We start from the raw sequence: 27,126 nt of genomic DNA on the forward strand, positions 1-27,126 counted from the left end.
AATGCCCCTGTATTCCTATTACTCAAATTAATGGGAAATGGCAAACCGTTCTTAGACAGCATTCATCCCCCCTATGAACGGTCCCCATATGTTTGTTTCAGACTGGGCATATTGTATACTGCCTGATATACGCGAGGTTGGTCGCCTAAAAATACTGGTGTATGCCCACATTGTAAAAAAGGCAAAGAAACTCTAATTCACTTCACATTGTTATGTCCATTTGTAATGGGGCTTGGGCTCAGATTCTTACTACCACTCCCACTTGATATGGGGCTAAGATCCAAAAGGAAATCAATGCAATTCCTCACTAACACGCTAGAGCGGCATGGGGTATTTGCATCAGCAAGGTATGTCCATCGTGCCTGGCTTTTAAGAAGCAGGCTGTCAGGTATTGCTATAAACCACTCAGAGGCTGCAATGAGGTTTGCGAGCTGTGCTCTCGTCTTGTAGTCCAGTCGGGCCTGTATAATGCAGTATTGAGGATGCAAGCCCTGCTCTCCTCTTAAGGTTGAAATCCAAGGTTAACAACCCATAGTTGTTAATTTTAACTCGTTTTTATCTTCCTTCACTAAGTGTATGGTTTTATTTTCATGTGGCTTTACTCTTTGTGGTTTGTTATATATAAATTGGGACTGTGATTGTGTTGTTCTGTGCTAAAGGATCAATCTGAATACAGCTTTTTGACACATAATATATATTTGAGTGATTCAGGCCAAGGAGTTTCAATGGTAAACAATTCCCTTTTGCACATGCTGCATTTTAGCATCAGTCACCTTTAATGAAAAATATGCCTTTGTCTTTGAAAACAACATTCTGATCTGTGGCAGATGCAAGTAAAATATTGTCTTTTGGTCTGTCAGCTGAGCTCACAGTGAGTTTTAAAGGTTCTGCAGTTTTTAGTCCCATTTAATTCTATTTCTCTGTAAAGAGCATTTTGATGTGGCAGTCATCTCTGTGTGGTGTCAATGCTCTGCATTTTAGGCCAGACATAGCCAAATGCAGTTTCCTTTTTGTCTGGGGCTGGATTTGAACCCCACAGTCCTCATCAGAGCTCTGACTGTATGGCCTGACAGAACGCTTCTAATTTGCCCCTGGCCTGTCTGACTCTATGTTGATTTTTGAGGTAGCCTGTTTGCTTATGAGCATTTTCGCACCCGGGCAGGTCATCTTCTAGCCTGGTGAGAACTTTTCACCTTGCTCTATAATATGCAGGTCCTTGCAGTCAGGACTCCCCTTATTACTGGCTTCCCATGATCGCAGATTACTTGCAGATCTTCTTCCCCAGTGTACTTTTCTTTCAAGTGTTGACAGATAGAGAGGGGGACCTTTTCTGCAAACACCTGACCCTGGAGTGGTCAATCTTTCAATTTCCATTCTGTACCTTTACTGGGCTCCAACCTCCTCACATCCAAACTGACCATGATGGGGCAATATCTGATATCGACATGGCCCCTGTACAGGATTGTAGGGTCTGTGATATGACAAGAGAGGTTACTTATAGCACGCTTAATGCCCAGAGGTTTCTAAGTGCGGACCCAGGGATCGAACCTGTGGTGCTCTGTGTCGTCTTGCTTCTAAGGCGAGCACGTTGCCCTTGAGCTATCCTCCCGAGAGTAGTCACACTGAGGCTGTTAGTGAATCTATCCTTTCAGTGTGTCTCATGAACCTGGGAAGAAATTGAATAATCTCTCTCTCCGAGTGATACATCAATCAAACCAAGCTTGGCAAGCTTTTGGGTCTAAAGTCCCGGGGGCTTGATACAATCACTGGAAAAATGGCTTGCTTGATCAAGATTAGCACGAATCACACCCCATTAGGATTTCTCCCTCAACAAAAAGGAATTTATCTATCATTAGGGGCAGTGAGAATTCTGCCTCCCCTGTCCCATTGACCCTGATAAACCTTCCCTCCACATCATGAGGATTGGCCGTGAGCTGGAAAGACACTCTTTTGTGCACCAGGATCTCCAGCCCACATAGTTTTGCCTGCAGGGCAGAGAAGAATCTCTGGGTCAATGCCCTGCTATGAAGATGCCCCAAATATTTTCCTTCAAACGCATCTCTTACAAAAAGGCTGCATCGCCTTTGAGATCTTTTAATCGTTGAGCGTTCATGTGACGTTCCTGAGGGGTATCCGACTGCACACATGGAGGCTAATAAACTTGTCATGGAACTTCCATTCTTTCCCACTTTAACTTACTTGTTCTCCGGACCCCCATGTTAAGAGCCCCACGTGCCAGTTCCATTCATATTTCTCCTAAGCTACCGCCATCGAGCGAAAAATCTCTCCCGCTTGAACACCTGCAAAGAAAATGTGTTCAACATTATCTCCCTTTCTCAAATCCCAGCCCATGCATATAAACAGCTGACTTTCAATCGCCCTGGCATTCACCAGGCAGACAGAAGCCAAGAAATCAATTGGGACGGATCCCCATAGACACCCTACCCTGAGAGCTCAGTCTGTCAACCCATTTTACAATTGAAAATATCTGTCGGTACAACTACACTCTTAAAAACCATCCCCGCAGCACAAAACTAAAGGCCAGAATTCCTCTGAACAGACATTAAATGGGTAAAGTAGTTTGAAGCATACAAAAAGAGTCCCCTCACATGATTCTGGTTGGCTCCCCAACATGCAAAAGAATTATAATTACAAACAGTATATCCCTCCCCCATAGACCACCGCCAAAACCGAGGGCAAGAGCCGATTAGTCCACACAGTGTAGGTTCACTCAGCCCAGGCCCACATATCACTCTTCGCTCTCCTTCGATAGTAGGGCAGCACGTTGGTTTGGTTGCGGGATGCTGCACATGCCTTACTAAAGCTATATTCCAGTCATCGGAAGTTCTGTGCGTAGCTTTACAGGTCTGATGGGCTCCGATTCCAAAAATGGCATCCAGTTCGTCCACAGTGGCGGCTGTTTTAATAATCCAATATCCGGGCCTTTGCTGGAACGGAGGAGTCAACAGCTACTACAAGAACAGTCATTACCGTAAACACAGCACCAGCCACAGTGCAAGCAAGCACCATGAGCATAATTGATCCCTCCTAATATCTCCCTTGCTGTGGTCAATCATGGTACTGCGCGGGAGGGTGGAGGTAGCATCACCAAAGCAAGAACTGAAACCGCACCCATAACCATACACAATGTGTATCTAGCGGGTGAAACATTCACACACACCTCAAATGTATGTCATCCACCCCTATTGGTGCTATCTAGGAGCATGCACAGAGAATTCAGCCAGGATCTGACCCTGCTAGCAGCCACATTGAGGGGTGAGGCTGCACAGATAATCGACCGCCACACTTACTTATTTGTAACTTATCGGTAACACATTACAACATCTTGTAACACCATATCCACTGTAACTAGCGGCAAGATGCCTCAGGGCTTTGTGCACTGGTGTAAACGCAAAATAAAAATAAATAAATAAACAGTTCAAGCATCTCAAGTCAGAAACTCTGCAATGGCGCCAATGCAGTGGTTCTCGGTCATTGCTGCACAGTGAGTTAGCATTTCCCTCTTCTGTCCCCGAGTAGAGCAAACAGCCCCAGACCGAATACTAACCTGCAACACAATGCCCTTTGAAGCTGATGGAAGCAAATTTGACAAAGTGATAAATGTGATTATGTCATTTAGATCCTGACTGGTGAAGACTGGAACTCCGTGATGTACGATGGAATCATGGCATACGGAGGCCCCTCTTTCCCCGGAATGCTGGTCTGCATTTACTTCATCATCCTCTTCATCTGTGGAAACTGTATCCTTTGCTCGGACTTGTTCCCACTTTCATGGTGCTGTGTAAGAGGGCGATTGAGGTGCTGGCTTTGTCCGGTGGTGGTAAAGCTGGTATATTTCTGCATATCAGTGCTGTGGGCCAAAGTGTGGCGAGTAGAGCAGTATGAAGGTAGCCGACGGTGCCCTAGATCTCCAATAGCGTATCTTGCTCTTGCTGGGCAATACCTCAGGGCTTCAGAAAAGACGACAGACTATATCAAAGGTCTTGACCGCGGTGGCCAGCCATGCCCCACAATAGCTAGACACTGCATAGTACATAGACAATAAATGGGCATTACAAAAGAAGCGCTAGTGGGTGGTCCTATGAAGTGCCTCCGCTAGCTGGGATCGCAGACATGGCTAGCCACATACTCATTGGTCACACTTTAGTCATATGATGCAACGTCTGGTTGAGTCTAGAGCGGTCAGTGGTCGAAGTGGGCGGGAACGGTCGGGAGTGGCGTTTTACTACTTTTATTTGTTACTGTTATCAGTACCATTACTTTTTGCAACCATTTTGACCATTCCGGAACTGTCCTTTGTGAAGTAAAAGCACACTTCTCCACTTTACCACCTGATAGCAGTTGCAGCTAAACTGAAATCTGTTTCAACTCAATTGGCTGTCAACAAGCATGGCTGCAACCCTTGAAGAATGTGTTACACGTTGCTCCTTCCTGCCAACTCCGTCCCCTGTCAGGGTCACAGATGCAGTACTTTCTTGGCACACATCCTACACTGAGAGCGGTCATGTGTTATATGAGGAGCTTGGAAGGGCACTGATTGCCAAATGAGGTGCAATTACATGAAAACATATTGATGTCCGCAATTGTGATTGGTAAATACTGGTCTGACCTTTAAGTGGAAATACGGCCAAACATAAAAGCGAGCCTCTGCATGTGTGTTCATGGCCATGCACATGTCAAGGATGAGCGGCACCGAGATTGGACATGTACCCCATGTCTACAGCGGGTTCCTTCCACTCCTATGATAGTAGCTCTCATCTAAGCCTTACAGTCCTTCCTGGGTGGGACAGGGGGCTTGGCAACGAGGTCGAGCAAGTCTAGGAGACGCGACAGGCGGGGGGCTGAACCGAAAAACAGGCAAGGAAATAAGACATTTGGGGCCCGATTCATGGAATATTTGTCAGGTTCAAAGTGAATTTGCACTGCTGAAAAGTGACTTTGCACTGCGACACAAACCCTGAATCATGGAACCGTGCAAAGTGTATTTTTGCAGTGCAAAGTCTGGGCAAAGTCAGCGCAAAGTCATTTTTGCAGTACAAAATGACTTTGCCCAGACTTTGTGCTGCAAAAATACACTTTGCACGGATACATGAATCTGGTTTTGTGTTGGCAGTGCAAAGTCACTTCTCAGCAGTGTAAATTCACTTTGAACCGGGCCTTTGATGTCTAGAAATTGAGAGGGTATGATGGGCACCTGGACCGCTTAGCACGAGAAAAGGCACTGGCAATGCAATTACAATCTGCCTTTCATTAGCATGGCCGCAACCCCATCAAGTCCAGCCATGAGGCTCGTCCGTGTGCAGCTGGGATAGCGGACTAAGGAACCTACGGAGCTACTGTACACCTACATTGCCAGTAAAACGGCTATGGCATCCCTCTTGGTGGCGGCGAGATGCTGCTGCACACGGAAGCTGAGGCACACTTATTAGTGAGCTACTGTTCACTTGGGGGAATGGTAAGCAGAAGTAGACCTAGCCCTCATTATAAGTTCAATTGATTTTTCGAAGGCTTACCTCATGCAGTCATTACCGTTACTGCACCAGGTGATTCTTGAAATCCATCTGATTGTTGGAAATCCAATGGGTTGGCAATGACAAATGGGAGATTTCCACAAACACCACGTGCGGTATTTCGGAAAATGCGCACACATTATTTGGAACATTTTAAAATCCATGTAAGCTCTGAGTTTGAGGATGGAAGTGAATTGTCTGCAGCAGCGGGTCTCTGAGTTTGAGGATGGAAGTGGATTGTCTGCAGCAGCGGGTCTCTGAGTTTGAGGATGGAAGTGGATTGTCTGCAGCAGCGGGTCTCTGAGTTTGAGGATGGAAGTGGATTGTCTGCAGCAGCGGGTCTCTGAGTTTGAGGATGGAAGTGGATTGTCTGCAGCAGCGGGTCTCTGAGTTTGAGGATGGAAGTGGATTGTCTGCAGCAGCGGGTCTCTGAGTTTGAGGATGGAAGTGGATTGTCTGCAGCAGCGGGTCTCTGAGTTTGAGGATGGAAGTGGCGGGTCGTATCACTAATGTATATTGTTGATGAAGCAGATGGAGTCCCTTTACGGCTATTCTCTGCATTACATTGGGCCTCATTCCGAGATTGGAGGTAGACATGGCGCTATTTGGGCCATGGCTGCCTCCAATAACGGTACCAGCACCGGTATGGTTCAATGTGGATTTAACGGTGTAGTCTGACCTTTGCGGGACCGGTAAGTCCCCATTGAAAAAGCCATTCCCCATTCCCATTTGAGCCCCAAGAGGGCTCAATGGGAATGGGGAAGGAGCTAATAATGGTACCGCAAATTGCAGTACCTTTATTAGCTCTGAAGTCCCTTAACGGGTCCCGTCAATAACGCCTGGTCAGACCAGGCATTAAAGGAGGGACCTGCTAAGGGACCTCGTAGTAGGGCGGTAAGGGATTACGGGCACCAGTCTCCTTACTGGTGCCCGGTATCCCTTACCGCCCTACTCGGAATGAGGCCCATTGTGAGAATGGTGAGCAGGCGGGCATCTAAGATGGCCGCCTTTTAGCCCTCTTTAGGAGTTCCTATGCAGGATAATGCTCCTGCAGTGAAGGGAAGTGCTTGATCTTGCCCTCATTACATGGAAAAAGTTTAAAAAATCGCCTCCTCTCAGGTGGACGTAAAAATCGGAGTAAAATATATGATGCATTTTCCTCATAGGTAGGTGGTATTTACACCATGCGGTACTCCCATTGAATACTGCGTGCCATAAATAGGTCATACTATAGCGAGAAGTAAACGCAGGCGTTCTTGCATTTTTTGCTTCTTTTGAACATTACCACAAGACTCATAAAGAGTTCCCTGGGCCTCATTCCAAGTTTGCCGGTATTCTGTCGGTAAATCTGCTGAACATCGGCAAACGGAATTGCCGTTACTGGCACTTGGTCTGGCGGAACTACCGGCAGATTACAAGTGCCGGTAAGAACGGTAAATCACGATCGCATGGAGTCCCTTAGGATTCTAATGGGTAGGATTTTGCCACTATTACCGGCCGTGCCGGTAATGAAGGCAGTTTTTGGCCAGTAGGGGTCAGACTGACCTCGAGCTCTTAGCTGGAAGTAAATCCTTGACTCCTACTGGCACAGTTGTAGTTGACCGGTCCAGTAAAAATGCCAGTAAACGTTATTGCCAGCACTCTTACAGTGTACCAGCCAACTCGGAATGAGGGCCACTAGTGACTTAAAGATTGTAGTGCATCTGAACACCTAAACTGGGAGTAAGATAGCAGTGACCTATTAACCTCTCAGGGTAGCGTTGAGCTGCTGTGTATTGAAAGTAGTACCCTCTTCACTGCCCCTCACCTTATTTGTGCACATAAACATGAGCAGTAGGTGCTCGTCTCCCTTGTTTGTCTGAACAGACTTGGCTTTCCTTCTCTGTAATTGTTGTCCCATCAGCGGAGCTCGTCCACATTTCCTTTATGAACATCGATAAACAGATATCCTACTAAACGTCTTCTTGGCCATCGCTGTGGACAACCTGGCCGATGCTGAGAGCTTGACATCTGCTCAGAAAGAAGAGGAAGAAGAAAAGGAGAGGAAGAAATTGGCAAGGTAGTGCACTTATCCCTTAATGTTTAAAACAATTATGATGATCAGTGGCCATAGGACATGGGCTAGCTTCCTTCTACGAACCGAAGTCAAGGACCGGCACCAGCGAATAGGTTCCCTGGTCACGCCTCGTTGTAGGGTTTATGAAGACAGGAGGGGGTTGTATTCCTCTGCTCTTTTAGTCAGGAAGAGTGGGAACATGCAGGTTTTTCTGTTCTATTTTATTTGTTTATTTTTTTCCCTAGAACATTTGTAATGCGCAGAAATCTGCCTGAATTTCCAGTGCCCAGGACAGGGCCACATATAGACACTTTAGGCCACTGCCTATGGAGATTAGTGGCCGGAGAGTTCTAGACACCAGGGGAGTAAGGTGACCTTCCCAGGGATGGCTCCAGATGCCGAATGATTGCTTAGCAAACAGGAGCTGTCAAGGCCTAGACAAAACAGTCCTACCCACAGCCTGCCCCAGGCAGGACAGGGCAGATGATGGAGTCAGTGGTTGAGTCAGATTCGCGCTCAGACCTCAGATTCTCCGGGCAGGAAGGGCCACAAGGCCATCTGAACAAGCTGAAGGTGGGACAACAAGAGATGGGGCTGAGGGGCTCTTGAGGGGTGGAGCTGGCCATAGGTATGGAACTATGATTGGGGAAAATGCATTTTTTTGGGTCCATGTGAAAAAAGGTCTCTGTATTAGCAAACCCAACTCACATTGAAGTTTTTGTTAATAAATAAGCTCTCAAGAACACTTAAAGCGATTGCATTTTATTCATCATGAATCGGTAGTGACTATAGGATGGGCAAATTATTATGTTAACAAAACATAAGCTTCTGGGGTCTAGCTCCAATTCCCCCCGCCCATATTAAATTCATTGTTCATGATCTGATAAGGTTAAGTATGGAGTATTTCTATGTATGGAGACCGGCCAGTGCTGTCCTAGTCCACCCCTAGTCTTATACATGTTGTTATATGCAAACTAGTTATGCCTGTGACATGTGGCGATCCTCCTGCATAAGCCAGATACCCAAATCCACCTGTGCCAGCTGCGCCTCCTACCTGTGGTTGACTGAAATACACACTCATGTTCAGGGCTCTTCTTCAGGGAACATGTCAGAATAAGTCGCTAGTGTTACCCAATGACTTTGACTCCTACCACTAACCTTCAGTCTAGTTGATCCTGACAGATAGCATCTCACTGTAAATGTTATGCTGTGGGGAGTCTGAGGCACCATCAGCCGGGGGCTGGGGCAGCTAAAGCGGGGAACCTCTCTTAGCCTTTGTGTTCTCCTTAGCAGAAGATGAGCTAAGACTTTACCCACTTGCTCACACTCTCATTTCAGCCTAGCCAATCCTAACCTTTAACATGTTTGTAGCAAACACTAAGCTTGCCCCAATGGGCATCGAGCGCACTTAAGTGCACACTGGAATGTTGATTTCTAACAAGATATATATCACTATGCTATTTTCTCCAAACTAGTGACATCTTTCCTCTCCCACCCGCTCTTGTTCCTTTGGCCCAACAAAGGGGTGATCTGGCTATAGGGAACTCTGGAGATTTCCCGGTAGTACTCTGCCCTCTGAGCCTCTTTTGTGTGGTATTTCCAAATGTTCCCTAAGGGAAAGGGCTGGGCTTGGTGAAAATGTGTAATATGGGGCCACTTTGAAAATTAAATCAAGGGTTTCTTTTGGTTCCCAGTCCACCCCAGGCCCCAACCCTCGTAGCCGAGGGAAGCAGCTGCATGCACCCCCACCGGGGATACAGCAGCGGGCATGAGACAGCTGAGGGGGCGGAGACTGTAGACCCTGAGCTTCATTTCAGAGGGTAGATGGGAAACTGTGTACTTAAATAACGGACCACACGCCATCGCCACAGAGAAGGGCTAGAGCATATGAAGAGGGTCAATAGAAGCTAAAACAAGAGTGTGCTCCAGCACCTGGCATACAACAAGAATGCCAATGATACACTATGAATGCTCTCCATTATATATGGTCATGAAAGGCCCCGCACAGTTCAGGGAAAGAATTAAAGGCCCCAGGGGTCGCTTCTTGGCGAAGTCTTGATAGGGTTTCGCACTAGATCTGCTTGGTTTTACTTTACTGTAAATAGATGATGGAGTCGAAGGCGAAATGAAGAACCAGGATTACATTCCATGGAATGTAACAGAAATATAGGATTTGAATCCTAAAGCTGCCAGTTTATGGCGAATATGTATTTTGTATTTGTTTTATTTGATTTATAATGTATATAGCGTTTTACACCAAAGGGCAGAACAAGATACACTTATAGTACAATCAAAGTAAATTAACAGACTATACACAATTTCAACTTAAGACTTGAAAAGGTAGCTTTTAAGAGAAGTGGAAAATAAAGAATAAGAACTAATAGAACGAAGAGAAAGCGGAAGAGAGTTCCGGTGATAAGAGGCAGGCAATGAGAAAGGGGGAAACCGCGACTGAGGACAAGGGGGCAATAGGTGGCAGTCTTTGCCAATTAGACAAGCCAAGAGTGTACATGTAATTGCAGAATGCAAACTTAGATCCTTAACCACTGGGCCGCTAATACTACAACTGCCTACAACATAGTGATGTTTGCCCATGCAATCTGTAGACGCTCACTGTTCCGTACATACTAATTTGCTATGATAGCAGACTCCCTCTGCTGGCAAGGAGGGACATTGCTATGTCTTTAGCGGGTGGCAGTGTTTTCCTTCAAAACAGAGGGTGTGAATAATGTTGACTGGGGAGCACACAAAGGGAAGCGACTTGGGCAAAAATATTGTGTGGGTAGAAATGTAATGAAGGCCCAGCTTCTTCATAGCAATGAGATTCACTTTTCTCTAAGTGTGCATGTTTTTAGGTCCTCAAGTCCAGAAAAGAAAAAGGACCTCAAACAACTTCCAGCGCCTGTAGAGGTGGAAGTGAAGGAGGAGAAGATCGAGCTGAAATCCATCACAGCGGACGGAGACTCTACGCCGGCCACCAAGGTACGCAGGCCATGAAGAGTACTTGTGGCGGAATGCTATCATCACCAGATCACTGGACTCACAGGTCTCTTTCTGTGCCCTTTTCTTCCAGATCAGCGTGGATGATTATCCAGTCAACGAGAACGACGAGAAGAACCCATACCCCTGCACAAATGAGATTCCAGGTACTTCTATTTTCTTCTCAAAGGACTCAAAATGGCAGTTAGGTGAAGGCAGAGATAAGCTGACTTATTGAAAAAATGGTTATCTGTGATCTTACCGATGGAAAATTCAGAGTGATGCATTTCATTGCGACCAAAAAATACACATTTTTTATTTTTTGTTATTTGGGGGGTGCCCCCCATCCCTCTGATTTTCTATCCTTATAACACCACCCCAACCCCATCCTGACCCATTTTACCCCCTTACCCCATTACCCTGAATATATTTATAAATACTTTTGGTATTTTTCGGTGTTAGGGTTTTCAGTGAAATGTACCACTCAGAATTATTTTTCGGTAAATTGACTGGGTACCAAAAAAAATCAGTTGCGGTTGTGACAGACCTTGGCCTCTGAGACACCAGAATGGTAGAGACAGTCAAAGGTCTGTAGTTCATCCTATATCCTTAGAAGCACAACTGCGAGCAGATTTCCCTGGGCTGCAATATTATGACACGGATCACGGGTAGACCTCACTGAGTCAACGCTGTAGGCAACGGCCACATTACTCTATTGTTTACAACGCAGCTTTTACAATACTACCTAATAATGATAATAATTTAGCATTTATATAGCGCTACAAGCCCTCGGGTATCTGAGCGCTGCTTATTATTATCCACGGTGTGTGGTGCTCATTTATCAACCTCGGAAGGAGGAAAGGCTGAGTTTGGCCCTGCCGGGATTCAAACCTGCATCAGCAGGCTCTGCACGGATGTCAAAGCGAGTGCTCTACTCGTGCTATCGGACCTACTCCCTGATGTCACAGTAATGTGCAATTCCAATCAAGAGGATGGTGAAGGATGCATTCAGGGCTATCAAATGGCGTTATTCATCCCTCATGAGTCTTTCAACACTGAACCTTTGTCACAACTCCTTCCATTTGTAAAAACAGGTCTATGGGATGAAACTCCCCGAACTACACAATGTTAGAATGTATGGAACTACTTAGGGGTTCTGTGGTGTCACAGAAGAAAAGGCCTCAGGCTGGAACCTACAGAAGGCAGGGCCAGCCTCGTAGGGCTCCCTTGACTGGCTCGGTAGAGTGGGGGTTTGGTGGGAGCTGGGGCCCTGCCCTGAAGGATCCTGCCCTTGTGTGGCTGCATTTTCAGGTGCTGGAGCAGCACAGCTAAACATGTTCAGGCTCCAGGAGACATGTGTGTAATCACAGTAGCCTTCATCCGCTTTCCTGTTTTCTGTGAAGTGGTACTGCTCCATCCTCCCCTCACCACATCCTTCAGCCACTCGTTTCCTTGGTCTCTTGCCTCTCACCCTTGACCTCCCTGTCACCATAACATTGATCCCCTTTCATCGTTGGTCTCTCAGCCCACACTACCTTTCTTGCCCCTAATTACTAGCTGCACCCCTCTTCTTCCATTTTCTTGACCCTCACCTCTTCATTGACCATTTATTTTTCTCTGCATTTCACTCTCCTTGGCTTTCTCTTACCCCCTTGGCCATATTGCACGCATATCTTTCTGGCTGGATTCCTCTTACCCCCTTGGCCATATTGCACGCATATCTTTCTGGCTGGATTCCTCTTACCCCCTTGGCCATATTGCACGCATATCTTTCTGGCTGGATTCCTCTTTCCCTAGTTTTCTCTTACCCCCTTGGTCATATTGCATGCATATCTTCCTGGCTGGATTCCTCTTTCCTTAGTTTTCTCTTTCCCCCTTGGCCACATTGCATGCATATCTTTCTGGCTGGATTCCTCTTTCCCTAGTTTTCTCTTACCCCCTTGGTCATATTGCATGCATATCTTCCTGGCTGGATTCCTCTTTCCTTAGTTTTCTCTTACCCCCTTGGCCGCATTGCATACATATGTTTCTGGCTGGATTCCTCTTTCCCTAGTTTTCTCTTACCCCCTTGGCCACATTGCATGCTGCATACATATGTTTCTGGCTGGATTCCCCTTTCCCTAGTTTTCTCTTACCCCCTTGGCCGCATTGCATACATATGTTTCTGGCTGGATTCCTCTTTCCCTAGTTTTCTCTTACCCCCTTGGCCGCATTGCATACATATCTTTCTGGCTGGATTCCTCTTTCCCTAGTTTTCTCTTACCCCCTTGGCCGCATTGCATACATATCTTTCTGGCTGGATTCGTCTTTCCCTAGTTTTCTCTTACCCCCTTGGCCGCATTGCATACATATCTTTCTGGCTGGATTCCTCTTTCCCTAGTTTTCTCTTACCCCCTTGGCCGCATTGCATACATATCTTTCTGGCTGGATTCCTCTTTCCCTAGTTTTCTCTTACCCCCTTGGCCGCATTGCATACATATGTTTCTGGCTGGATTCCTCTTTCCCTAACTTTCTCTTACCGCCTTGGCCGCATGGCATACATATGTTTCTGGCTGGATTCCTCTTTCCTTAGTTTTCTCTTTCCCCCTTGGACGCATTGCATACATATTTTTCTGGCTGGATTCCCCTTTCCCTAGTTTTCTCTTACCCCCTTGGCCGCATTGCATACATATGTTTCTGGCTGGATTCCTCTTTCCTTCGTTTTCTCTTTCCCCCTTGGCCACATTGCATGCATATCTTCTTGGCTGGATTCCTCTTTCCTTCGTTTTCTCTTTCCCCCTTGGCCACATTACATGCATATCGTCTTGGCTGGATTCCTCTTTCCTTAGTTTTCTCTTTCCCCCTTGGCCACATTGCATGCATATCTTCTTGGCTGGATTCCTCTTTCCTTCGTTTTCTCTTTCCCCCTTGGCCACATTGCATGCATATCTTCTTGGCTGGATTCCTCTTTCCTTCGTTTTCTCTTTCCCCCTTGGCCACATTACATGCATATCTTCCTGGCTGGATTTCTCTTTCCCTAGGTTGCTTTTTTCACCAGCCTGGCCCTCATTACGGCTTGGGCAGATTTTTCGCAAGGAATGATAACTATCGCTGGTGATGAACTGAGGGTCATACCCTCATTACAGCATTACCGCCTTCATGAGGGTAAAAGGAGAGGATTTACTGAAATCCCACAGTAAATCCACACCCATCCTTGCAAAATATTTATTTTTCCCATTTCCATCCTCTTCATGACGTGGGGGATCAACAAGATCCACATGACACAGCAATGGATTGTACCACTTCTATTTGTGTCACAGGGGTAAGGACGGTATAACGGCCTCCCGGGAAAGCAGAACAGCAGTACCCTCGCTGGGACTAGCCTAGGAACAGTATAGGGATGAGATAAACAGTGACAGATACGTTCTCTGCAGCATCCTACATATATCCCTCCAGGAAGCTCACTGTGGTGGCCTTAGGGCACTGGGGCTGCAGAGACCCTTTGGGCCAGGTAACAAAATTGGTGGTCAAATTTCATTACAATTAGGGTGGAAATGGAAAATGCAAAGTTGCTGAAGTTCAGATGATGAATATATTTTTTTACATGCAGAAAGGGTCAAAGGTGGCGTTTCAATGCATTACATTGTCAATTTGGTAAGGAAGCGATCATTGGATATGCTCACTTTTTCACCCAGTTACTAGGTCCACATGAAAAAAACGTTTTTCTGTGTTTTTGAAGGAAAGCCCTTGTTTACAATTTTTAAGTTCACCTATTTGGTGTAGTTAAAAATTGGTCGATTTTCAAGGTGGATTTTGACCTTGTAAATGGGACGTATTTACTATACCACAAACGTTATTTTTTAGGATACCTGCGGGTGTAGCGGTGGTGTATATTTGCCTGGCTGTAACGTGAATTGTGTTAATGCCAAACACTATTTGTTTTTTACCTTACCACAAAGCTGTAATCAGAGCACCTATGTCTCCCTCGCTCTCTCTCCCGCTCTCTCTCACTATGGGGCTTATTACATGTTTGCTGGTATCCTGCCAGTAATTCCAGTGGGATATACCACCAAACTGCCCCTACTGTTTCCGGCAGGCTGATATCCTGGTATTTCAGGGATATTCAAGGTGCCGGCAACAGCGGTAAACCCCCATTCCATAGGACTCCATAGGTAATTCTGGCATTTATTTGCCATTAGAGCCCTGATTCACCACCAGTTCCTGGCTGGAGGTAAATCACTTTCCCGAATGGCAAACTTTGATGGTCTGGTAAAATTGCCAGTGCCAAAATTACTAACAGTTATTGTGGTAATTTTACCGTACCGGCAAAACTGTAATGAGGCCCTCTGTCTTTGAGTCTCTTTTCCTCCATCACTGCAATTTCAACTTTTCATCTCCTCTTATTCCACCTGTCTTGTTCCTCACTTTTTTTCTCATTTCCTTCTCTCCAAGTCTCTCTTACCCTGTCTGTCCGCATTCTGTCTTTCTTTTCTACCCTCACACTATTTCTTATTCTTTGTGTGTCTTCCATTCTTTCCTTTTCTGGCCTCTCGTTTCTTCTCTCCCCTTCTGTCAAAGTGCCTCTCCTTCTGATTCCAAATAATCACTTGTGTCTCTACATCCCGTGCATTTGTGCCTGTCTCTAATTTCTTCCCGCCCTATCTCTCGCCCTACATACCATTGTCATTTCTTCTACTTGTCTATTCCAATCGCTCTCACTGTCTCTCATAATGTTCCATCTCGGGCGCTCACCTCCATCTATTCCCTTACTCATTTGCTTTCCTTGCTTCCGGTTGTCTGTTGTCAATCACTATCCCTCCACATCTCACCTATTCTGTACCTCCCATTCCTTCCTCCCTCATTCGTCCTTTCTCTTCCCTCCGTCTATTGATTATAAGTGAACTAGAGTGATTTTGCTTCCAACCTTGGAGTGGAAAATGAACACCCACCCCGCTCCTTCCACTGACCCCCAAGGCGAAAACTAGAGACTCTTTTTTCAAGGGCCGGGCAACAGCTTTTTGTTTCTTCTATCTCCCTTTACTTGGGCTTAGGATTATGTACAGAGTTATATACACAGGTATTTGTACACGGAGGTGTATACACAGTATACATTGAAGGTCAAAAAGCGTTACAATAGTACAATTTGGATAATACCAGAGCTCTTGATAGGGTGAGGCAGCTGGTGGTGGACAAGTAAGGTTTTGTTGCTCTAATCAGTTTCAGGTGTATGCTGTACTAGAGGCCGTCGCACTCACCTTCTTTGTTAAATGCCTCCTACATGCCTCCAGACCCCCAGCCCACAGTTTAAAGGCCACCTCTTTCATGTCATTATTGCACTGATATCAGTGTTCAGCAGCTGTAAATTATATTGCCACTCTAGAATTGGCCTTCATTACAAGGTTGCCGATAGGCTGGCAGTATTACTGACGTCCTACCGGCAACCTCGGCCTACCGTTTCCGACACCAGATACCCCGTTAATACCAGGATATTATGGCCGGCGGCGGAACAGTAAGTTCCCATTCCTGTGGAGTCCCATTGGACTCCATGGGAATGGGAACACTGAACCACCAGCACCATTAGTAACCGTGCCGGTGCTTCCGTGAATTTTCTGCCGGTAGGGGCCTAAACTACCGGCAGGTCAATAGTTCACAGCCCCTACCGCCTGACTCAGAGTGACCCGGTCCGGAAAAGATGCCGGTAACCGTTGTTACAGACACTTTTTCCCGTTCAGGTCACTCAAAATTAGCTGGTTCGTAATGTCTGAGTGATGCGTAAGAGAGGTCTCTGGCATACGGAGCCCATCATAAGGGGAAGGCCATAACAAGTTGGATGCCCTGGACATCAGTCCCGGACAGGTGCATTCCAACATGCTCTTAACTGATATTGCAGGGAGATTAGTAATTAAGGCATGGATTCAAATGCCTTCCAAATGTCTTCATTTATTAAACAAGAGGGAGTGAAAAACCTGCTAAATGTTTTAGAAACAGGAAGAGATTTCTAAGAAGGGCAGATCAGTTTCACGTGCTGAAATGTGAAGTAGGGCTGGACTGAGAGTGAAATGAATGCTTAAAAGTCACCAAACAGCAGTAAGGTCTCAATATTACCATTGCGAAGACTACAAAGTGGCAAACCAATGTGACAAGACTATGAGCAGAGAAAGAGGGTGTATAGGAAAGGTTTTACGCTGTCCGGACATTTCGTCGAAAGACATTTCGTCGAAAGACATTTGGTCGACGGAATTTGGTCGAAAACCAAATGGTCGCATTTTCTTTTTTATTTATATATATTTTTTTTAGGTTTTAGTTTAGGGAAAAAAAGGGTTTTTTAGAAAAAAAGGGGGCTGGGGGGACCCCCCCCCCCAAAAAAAAAAAGTGAAAATAGAAAAAATAAAAAATTCGACCATTTGGTTTTCGACCAAATGGTTTCGACCAAATGTCCTGTCGACCATTTGTTTTCGACGAAATGTCTGGTAACCGGTTTTACTCCTGATTGTGTCCCTCTCTCATAAGGCTTCCCTGGTAATCTGGTCACAACTTCCTGATATGCCAACCAATCAGAAGGCTCGGATTCATATACACATTAGCAAACAGAGCTGCCCATTAAGGCCATCCAGCCTGTGGTTAGTTCGGACTGTAGATAACTTTAAAACATGACCCTTCTTTCATAGGCGAGGAGGAGGAAGAGGAGCCTGAGATGCCCGTTGGTCCCCGTCCTCGGCCCCTGTCTGAGCTCCACCTCAAAGAGAAAGCAGTGCCTATGCCAGAAGCTAGTGCTTTCTTCATCTTCCGCCCTAATAACAGGTAAGAGGGGACGATCACTGTGAAGCTGTGGGTGGGGAGGCAGGAGTGGGGGCACAATGAGGTTGGTCATTGATCCTGCAGGTGCTGCGCGCGCTGACACTGTGGGCACCTGGCTCCATGTTACAGAGCAGCACATCACATGGCACCACATGCAAGTGTTTGCATCCTTTACATTTACCCAAAAGCAGATTTGAAGCATGAACGTTTGGAAAGGGGAGCAGATGTGCCTGGAAAGCGAACAGTTTCATGTTAAGCCTGGGCTTGCTGAGAGCAGCGGGGAGAGATTGACTGCTGCAGCCTCCTCTTCCATCTTACATGTGCCATACATGTAACACCTGGTAGGAACTCAGATTTTGTCTTTGACTAAGGCCCACTCGTGATCCACACAAGTGCACATTCTGGTGGTGTAGAGTGTCTAACTGGACAAAGTCCCATAGTGAAACCGAATTGCCACCCACAGTAAGTTGCTGGCTAAAGACCCAGTAGTGTTGCTAGGAGGGGGGCGCTGAGGGGGCTAAAGCCCCGGGTCTTTTGGTTGTAGCCCTGGATAGAAGCTCGGGGTCTACAACCAAAAGGCTAGCTAGCCCCGAGTCCCAACAGTCCCGACATTAGGGTAGCCCCAGATCTTTTCAGATCTAGCAACACCTCTGAAAAGACTCAAATGGGTCACTACTACTACTAGTCCCTAGTATCCATGTGCGGACGGGTACTGCTTAAACTAGACTATCCCACGAACCCCATCGGAATGTCCAATCCCCTGCTGCTTGCCCGTGTCGCAGCTGCATATGTTGACGGTGCCACCTCTCTTATGGGTCAAATTCCTCTTCTATCCTGCTTAGGGTCTACCATTGGCCAATACGTTGCCATGGACCCCTGTCAGTGACATTTGGTGGCTATTCAGAGTGTGTCATCGTAAAACCCAGGCACTGACTCGTGGATGCCACTCCAAATCTGTTGTTGGTTGAGTTGCCTTTGGCTTCCCCGGAAATGCCTGCTTGAAGTCACTACATTAGACACTGGCCAAGGATCAGATGATGTATAGTACAGACCTAATGCCATCTCAAATACAGATATACATATTTACACTTGAAGCAGTCATGTGGAGCCTGACGTGGGAGGAAATGCTTGGGTCAGCTGCTGTGGGTAGTGGATGCGTGGGAGATGATTCTGCATTGACTAATAAGTGGAGGGTTTTATGTCATACATCGCCAGTTATTTTTTCAATGAGTTTTATGCCGAAATCATTATTTCTTTTTAAACTCATCAAAATGTTTTTTTTTATATATTTGGGAGGTTCCCTCCAAGCCCTCGCCTCTCCTATTACTTACTCCCTATTTGCACCCACCACCTTATATCCCCTTACCCCCCCCCCTCAACCACCCTATATTTTTTGATGAACGTTTTTGGTAAAAAAATGTAAGGTGAAAAATACATCAAAAAATATACCGGTGATGTAACAAACTCATACCAAGTGGAGACCATTACACTGATCTAAGGGTCCTGCTTTGATGTCTGTGGAGAGGGCATTCCAGTGCAGGGCCCCAAGCCGAGAGAAGGAAGGAAAGCAGGAGGAGGTGCAGGCGGGAGGGGGGCAGAGAAGTTGAGTATAGGGCAGGATTATAGTGCTTGAGAGGGACAGTGCAGAGACATGCAGTCATCAAGCTGGGCAGAATGGGGCAGCGAACAGATAAGGAGAATTCCTTTAAATAAAATATGGTTTTGCAAGGAGAGCCTTCTAACTTGGGCATAGTGTGTTGAGGTTGGGTAGATCTAGGTATGCTATAGATGGTGTGTGTATGGAAGATGAGGGCATTCTTAGGGGAGAAAAAGTTCTTAGGGGAGAACAAGTGAAGAGGGGAAAGCCAGGGATTGGGCTTGAACAATAATCAGGTTTGCTGAGCACAAGTGCATAAATTAGAGTTGTGGCCACGTGGTGGTTGAGGTGGGGTCGTGGTGGTTGAGGTGGGGTGCATTTTCCTAATATTGCGAAGACTAATACTGGCAGCATTGGAAGGTGCCATCATTCAATTCCAGGGTATAAGTTCCCGGTCAGAGAGGACAGCAACATTGTGTGTCTTGGGTGAAGGTGTGAGGTGACCTAGAGGTAAGGAGATGGGAGTGTGAGGTTGGCTTTGGCGGCAGAGAAAAACATGGCGTCTGGCTTAGAGGTGTTTAGCATTAAGCGTTTTGGTGTCTTCCAGTGGTGAATGGCTGCAAGGCAGCTCGCAATGCATACAGCAATGTCCGAGGAGAAGAAAGGAAAGGAGCGAAAGATCTGGGTGTCGTCAGCCAAGAGGTGGTAGTGAAAGCCAAATGATGAGGTGTGCTTACTGAGGAAGGAGGTGTAGAGAGCAAAGAGGAGTGGGGCCAGGGCAGATCTGTGGGAGACCCACAGTGGGAGTAGTGTGGGGAGAAGATGTAGGCGTTCCACGAGATGGAGAAGGCATAGTCAGAGTGATAGGTGGCACTCCAGTTGAGGGCAGTGTCTATGAAGCCAAGGGATGAAAGTGTTTGTAGTAGCTAGGGATGGTCCACAGTGGCAAAGGCTGCAGCGAGCTCAAGTAGGATGGGAGTAGAGGAGAGGAGGTTGAATATGTCTCACCCATGATGACCATCGGGACATCAGCTGGTAAAGACTCCAGTAGTAGATCCGGTTCAGAGAAGTAGATATTGACGATGCCGAGTGGGCGATAGATGACAATGATAAGAAGGGTGGGAGTGAAAAGCTGGACCAACATTTGCTAGGTTGTGGCTGCGGTGAAGTCAGAGAGAGGAAGGAAGGATGATGTGTTGCCTTACTTATTATTAAGCCAACACCATTGCTCTTTGTTTTTATGTAAGTGAAGGGAAAATGAAGGACTCCCTGGCATTGACAGTTAGCATCTACCCAAAGTATACAATCAGATGAGGTTCTATCTCTGTTGCAAAATATACACTGCAACATTACAATTTGGAAAGCAGGGGCCCTTCCTATGAAAAGTTCCAACTTCAGGAGTATGCTGGGTCTCTGCGGGAGGGATACGTCTCTCCAAAACCCAAGTCAGGAAATTCTAATGGGTTAAATGTTGGTGGTACAGACATTTACCCTATCTGAAGCAGGCACGGCTCATATCCTTGGAATGCTATGGAAGAAAAAGTAATGATTACAATTCATCATTCAGTCACAGGCTTCCACTGACTCTCGTTTTCTTTTTACGCCCTGCAGGTTTCGCCTTCACTGCCACAGAATCGTCAACGACAACATTTTCACCAATCTCATTCTTTTCTTCATCCTGCTCAGTAGTATCTCACTAGCTGCTGAGGACCCGGTCCAGCATTACTCCTTCAGGAACCAAGTACGTCGTCTTCCGAAATGTGTACAACCCTTGTCGCTACCTCGGCAAGAAGACGCATGCGCTCAACAGGTCCAGGACCTCAGACGAAGCAAAAACAGTGTAACAGCGTTCAAAAATCAAACAAATCAAAAATCCCTTTAGATTCTAGAACAGTCTTCTGTTTCATTTTAAAATTCATACGACATGCAATTCATCCCAAACAGGATTATGGCAACATAACCACAGTTTGGTAAAGATAATTGCCGACTAGAATAAGATAAAAATACATTGTGCAGCTAAATGTGTTAAGCACTTTAACCAGTTCCTTGGATTGTTGTGTCTAGCAAATGACAAAATATTTCATTTTAAAATAGTTAAAGTGAAACACCCAATTCATTTACTTATTGTTGTTTATAATTCAAGCGAACTTCTACAACAGTACAAATATATTTACATGAAATCATCACTAAGAATACATTAATCATCAACAGTATCAATTCATCAACATTATCAATTCATCAAGTATTGGTTCATTAAAACACATCACATTCTATTATAAAGGCATTATACTCATTCAGACGTGAAACACTCCCCCCCCCGCATCAGTTCTCATAGAGAACAAAAAACCATTCAAATCTATGCCATATGTCCTTACCAAAGGTGGAAATACTTCAACATATGCAGTCAAAAATGTGTAAACTAAGTAGCATTCATAAAATAGTACCAATTCAGGAGTAAAAGAGATAGAGAGCAGATAAGATCGCTACTTTTCTGTGTTAACCGCAGATTTGATCTTATCCATAGCCATTGTCCATACATGGTATAAAGTAATGATCAAAACTTCAGACGACGTATTTAGGCATAAATACCAAAAATTGATAGTTGCAATGGATTCAAGATGATGTACATATCGACTATACATACACCTATAGAGGGATACAAGTTTAGGACACTCGGTTAATATATGTCTTACAGTCTCCAAATTACCTTCTATTTCACATATTCGGCAATACCGTTGGTTGTGCACCAAATGCCTTTGGGTTCCATGTGTAGCTCTAACTGGGAGTTGGTTGAGCCACATTAATTAGTAACCGAAATTTACGCACAGCCGAACACGGACATCTTACCAAATACATATAACTAATGCCTTCCAAATATACATAATTATGGAGTCTACTCGTCTGTCCAAAGTTGTCTTCCCAATCCTTTCTCTGTGATTTGTTTTTAAAGGCCCTTTTAATGGCCTTATATCTTCCACAAGTCGAGCGTTCAAGCGACTAATTGAGTGCAGCATAGCAATCCATACATATTACATCATACTTTTTTTTAATCCTTATTTCTTTTAAGATCAATTACATTCTTCCCCTTGATACTAAGCATTTGGCTGACCGGATGACATAATGCTTTCAAAGGGAGCAAGTCTCTTTGATATTGGATAAAAGCCTTCAGAGACGTAAGGCCAAACTTGACTCTTATATACTGTATTGGACAAGTAGATGGAAGGCTAAGTATAGCCTGCCAGAAATAGCCTTCAACCTTATCAAGTCAAGCCAAGACCAAACACCCAATGAAAATAAAAATGAAATCCCTTCATACCATCTCCAAAAAATGTATTCCGAAGTTGTTTGAGGTTTTTGCAACAAGGTAAATACCTAAGAAGGCGAAGGTGTGCAGCGCCAAGAAGACACGGTTATGTACAAGTGTCTAGCATAAGAAAAATATGTGAAGGTGGCGGGAGAGGTAGCCAAACATGCCCACAGGTCAGTCTATGTCTAAGTCTTTCTTCCACAAAATGGGCTTCACTATCGTGTTTGCCACGCGTCAAGTGGAAGGGCGGCGGTTAGATAGGGTGCTCCATTAATGCGGGAGATCCAATTTAACCAGTGATTGGTGGGAGCAGATAGTTGGGTTCCGTTGTCCAAGCTTTACTGCGATAACCAGCCGAAATATTCCTAACATAGTCAAAATAAGACTGGAGGGCATTGAGAACAATGCTATTTCATTTGACAGAATCCGGGCATTTATCTAGTGGTCAGAGGAACGTGGTCGATCTTAAAGCAACATTTGCCAAATGCATTTCTAACAAGGGAGAGAAACATTTTACTTCCACTCAACAAGTGGTATATAATTAGAGCAGGGGACTGCATTTTCCTACAGACCAAGGGAGCCTGGTCAATAGTGCACTATGACCCCTCCAACAGTAAAATATCCTACCTCGTTGAATTGACCTTTCAGCCTCAGTGGATGGCCGTGAGGGCTCTTCGCTGTTCTCTAACATCATTAATTCTAACTCTTGATCAGTCCTGTACACCCTTAGCAGGTCCATCCTCAAACCACTTTTCTGAATGCTGTAATATAGAACACCTGCCTGCCAGGCGTATTAGGTTTTACAAGCCGCTAGTGCTGGAAATAGTGTTTCACAAAAATACTACTTACTGCCACAATCCAGTCTAAATTTGCATTTGGTTCCCTGTTACATCTTTCTTTCAGTCGGTAAATCCAGTCCTAAAACTGCGCCTTGAGCCAGAGGAGCCATCCTCTGAGTCTTAGTTATCCCCACAGTGCGTCCGTCGAATGTACCACTTTGCCAAATTTGCATGCACCCCTGAAACGTGGGAACAAGGTTCGAAAGGCAACCTGAAGTAGAAGTGTGTGCATATTTAGCCTCCCGGCACCATTCAATCATTTTCTGAGCCCATGCATCATGTGGCAATCCATACCCACATAGTCAAGGGCCCCTTTGAAATGTGTATGCAGGCTTTTCAAAACGCCCGGGTTTTGCTTTTCTCCAAAAATATGCATCCCTGTTTGCAGTCCATGAGTGCCTGCCAGCATGAATCAGACAGAACGACTCATCTTCGAAAATGGCAGTCATTCAATGACCCTCCTTACTTATAATCAATGCATTTCTAAACCTGTGCGAAACTTAGGCATTTTGGAAACCACATTTAAAGACTGGGTGTTGAGAAGTCACGGTGATGGCCCGTGGTGACGGGGCAACACGTTGGTGGGTAGTGGGAGTGACTCCTTGTTAAAATCATGACTTGAAATGATAATTACACCTCTTCCCCCGAGCAGTATGTGAAATAAGCTGGTGTGATGGGGGAAGCTTCAATTTGATAGCAAGGGCAGCCCTTCTCACCCAGCCCTACAGAAAAAGGGTGAATCAGCCACTTTTACTCCCTAAAAATGGTCAAACACTCCTCAAAAATAAAAATAGGGAGTAAAAATACTCCCAAAATAAAATAGAAAAAAAGGTGTGCTATCCTGCGCCCCTGCTTTCACCTTCACAGCTCCTTGGATATGTTTGGACCAGCCAGTAGTGCACGTAGTACCACATTTTAACTGCCTGATTGGAAAACGTAAACATGTATCTTTTAATGTGCACGAATAACTAGGAGCAAAATAAATAAATATTAAAAAAACATTTTAGTAATTTTAGTTAAAACATCCTTTTACCCGCTTACAAAATACTCTCATTGGGAATTGCACTTACATTTTTACTCCGCAAAAATCATTTTACTCCCAGCTTTGAAGAATAGGGAGTAAAATACTCCCACTTCGAGAATCATATCTGTAGCACTGTTCGTACCTGTTTTTCTAGTTGCACCGTGCTTATCCACAACAAAGTTCAATCAATGTAGAGCAAACTGCGGGACCCTGTCAGAGATGCACTAAATTGTGGCCTACGACCATAAGGGAGCGGAAGTCAGGATTGAGCAAGGGAAAGCAATGTTCTTTTCTTTAATGCCAGAACAAGTAAAACAGGGGGTGGCATGGATGTTTGTTGCACTCCGGTGCTTAACCCCAGGGAGTGGAGCAGTCACCTCCACCACCTCTCTCTGTTTCCAGAGTCCTCTGCAGACCCTACTGGAGGCCCCAGCCCATACCTAGCCCCGGGAGACAGAACACGTACTGCCACATGCCCCGCCCACTCAGTGCCCTAGGCCCCAGTACACTCGCTGTCCTAGGCCTGTTTCTCTAAGGCCCTTATGGTGAAGGCTTCCGGTTTTATGGTATTTCTTTTTCTGCCATTTCACTCTGTATTTATCCATATTTATTGTTGGCCCTTTTTCTGTATTCATCCACATGTATTTTTGGTCATATAAAAAGATAATTTGCAACAAGTATTTTTCAGCATTTATTCTGATCCAAAATGCATTTATTAAGGCACACATGCAGCCATATAGGAAAGAAATGCTAGCTCAAATTATTCCATAACAACAAACGGTTACTCCTATGACATCTGCTGCATTGACATATATACTGTCAGCAATTTGAAGAACTTTAACGCTCTTTGTATAAAACTTTTACACTCTGCATGCTGCCAATCTGCAATGTGATTGGCCTGCGATGTATGAGTTTTTTTTTGTTTTTGCTTTGTCACCCCGAGTGGGACGGGTATGCCCAGACGTGGGTCCCATGCCTTCTGGGCCTAGAGACCCAAGCTACTCCTCACTGATGAGCCCCAACAAGGGCGAAACATGTTTGGGGATGCTTGTGGTCTTGTGCAGAAGGGATGTGACCTAGCAGTTCGGGCTGGACTGCCCCTTTTGGGGTGGGGCCAAGCCTGATTTGCATATGGTCTTTCCCCTTCTGTAATGGCTTGGCAGGCGAAGAACGATGGTCTGGAGAGTTGCCCCGAGCAATGCCAGTGGTTAAGATTCAGTCTAAAACTTCCAGCCATCACCTCTTTGTTTTTGCATTGTCACCCCGAGTGGGACGGGTATGCCCAGACGTGGGTCCCGTGCCTGCTGGGCCTAGAGACCCAAGCTACTCCTCACTGATGAGCCCCAACAAGGGCGAAACATGTTTGGGGATGCTTGTGGTCTCGTGCAGAAGGGATGTGACCTAGCAGTTCGGGCTGGACTGCCCCTTTTGGGGTGGGGCCAAGCCTGATTTGCATATGGTCTTTCCCCTTCTGTAATGGCTTGGCAGGCGAAGAACGATGGTCTGGAGGGTTGCCCCGAGCAATGCCAGTGGTTAAGATTCAGTCTAAACCTTCCAGCCATCACCTCTTTGCTTTTGCTGCGATGTATGAGTGACATCATAGAAAACCAGGCAGAAAGACCTCTTTTTCTATTTTTTTCCATTTTTATAAATAAATACAAACAGAAAGCAGATTGATTTCCATCTGTATTTATGTGTAAAAATCAGTAAAAACTGAAAGCTGGAAGCCTTACTTATGATTTCTCTCACTCAGTGCCCCATGCCCCATTCACTCAGTGCTTCAGGACAAAGGCCTAGCGCCCTCCGTGCCCCTTGGCACCAGCTCACCCAGTGTGCTAGGCCCCAGCTCACTCAGTGCACCAAGCTCCAGAGCACCCAGATTTCCTTGCACTAGCACACAAACCCAAAGGCCCAGAGCTCACCCTTCCGCTAAGCATGAAATTAACATGGTAGGTTGAAGACCATCAACATGACTCTTCAACATAGTCTCCCTTACAGATACCGACTCTCCTGGGTAGTGTCACTCGTTTCTGGCTCCAGCTCCCACTTTTATGGGTTCTGCCGTTGGACCATGGTTTCACTCTCTCTGCTTTCTCTTTCCAGCTCTGCTGTGCCTCATGTTGTCATATAGGATTTGTGGTACTCCTCTCCATGAATTCCACCCCGTCAGCTTTTTCAAGCCCCTTAAGATTCTTTCTACGTGTGCTGTATCTTTGTTATGACCTCTCCCTTGCCTCAATTTCTCTCCAATGTGGAAGTAGGGGTGGTCTACCACTGTCCCTTGCCCCCCTTTTCCTTCTTACCTACCTCTCTCTTTGGAGAGAGTTTTCTATTTTGGATTGGGTTTCTATTGCTCATGCCTTATCAGAAGCAGAGCCTGAAATGGATCTGCATCACGAGTCTGCCCGCGTATTCTGAATCCTCAGAGTCTTCACCTGCCTCATCCCGCAACACTGATGGCCTCTCCAGGAACTGTGTCCCCACTGGTAGATCTCCCACCTTACATTTCGTTCTGCTTTTGCTGAATGGTCTCGCCCCCCTTAAACTTCCAACCCCAATTCATGCACCAAGCTAGATGCCCTCATGCTGCCATGCTGCTTTTCACTTTACCCGTTGCGTTTGGTGGCATGGACACTCCCCTTACTTGCCTTTACTGTTTAGTCTCTAGAGGGCACTTCATCTCTTTGTTACAGTGCATTGTCAACTATGAAGCTGCTGCAAGGCTAAATCATTAGCAGAGCTAAAGGATAATTATGTTAATCATGTTAGTCAATCAGTTAAAAGAGAGTATCAAAACAGGTCAAGCTAGAGGGTCAATCAATCAATTCATATGAAAAAGTAAAGTGCAATGTCAAATCATTTGACAGAGTGTGCACGACATAACACTAGGCTAAAGTGGGCAGTCATTCAATACAAACCTATTAAATGGCAAGACCTAAACCTTGAGTAAACATTCGATCCCCAAATTGTCACTGCCAGGTTGTGAAACATATTGGACTGATCCACAAAAGGAAAG

At 45.6% G+C, this 27,126-nt stretch overlaps 1 protein-coding gene across 8 annotated transcripts in view; it reads left to right on the forward strand.

Moving 5' to 3' along the window:
- The window catches only part of CACNA1C (calcium voltage-gated channel subunit alpha1 C), a 2,322,072-nt gene that overhangs the window by 1,098,133 nt on the left and 1,196,813 nt on the right, over positions 1–27,126 (forward strand). For 4 of the 8 annotated variants that reach the window (XM_069628642.1, XM_069628646.1, XM_069628641.1 and 1 more), the window contains exons 15-20: positions 3,641–3,761; positions 7,476–7,590; positions 10,428–10,569; positions 10,661–10,733; positions 17,214–17,346; positions 20,552–20,681. In XM_069628642.1, the coding sequence (XP_069484743.1) occupies positions 3,641–3,761; positions 7,476–7,590; positions 10,428–10,569; positions 10,661–10,733; positions 17,214–17,346; positions 20,552–20,681 (714 nt within the window). The remainder of the gene's footprint in view (positions 1–3,640; positions 3,762–7,475; positions 7,591–10,427; positions 10,570–10,660; positions 10,734–17,213; positions 17,347–20,551; positions 20,682–27,126) is intronic. The other 4 variants (XM_069628644.1, XM_069628648.1, XM_069628643.1 and 1 more) reach the window with 1 other exon arrangement.

Source organism: Ambystoma mexicanum, chromosome 12 (assembly GCF_040938575.1).
Source record: "Ambystoma mexicanum isolate Mex_15411 chromosome 12, UKY_AmexF1_1, whole genome shotgun sequence".
In the NCBI taxonomy this organism is placed as follows: domain Eukaryota; kingdom Metazoa; phylum Chordata; class Amphibia; order Caudata; family Ambystomatidae; genus Ambystoma; species Ambystoma mexicanum.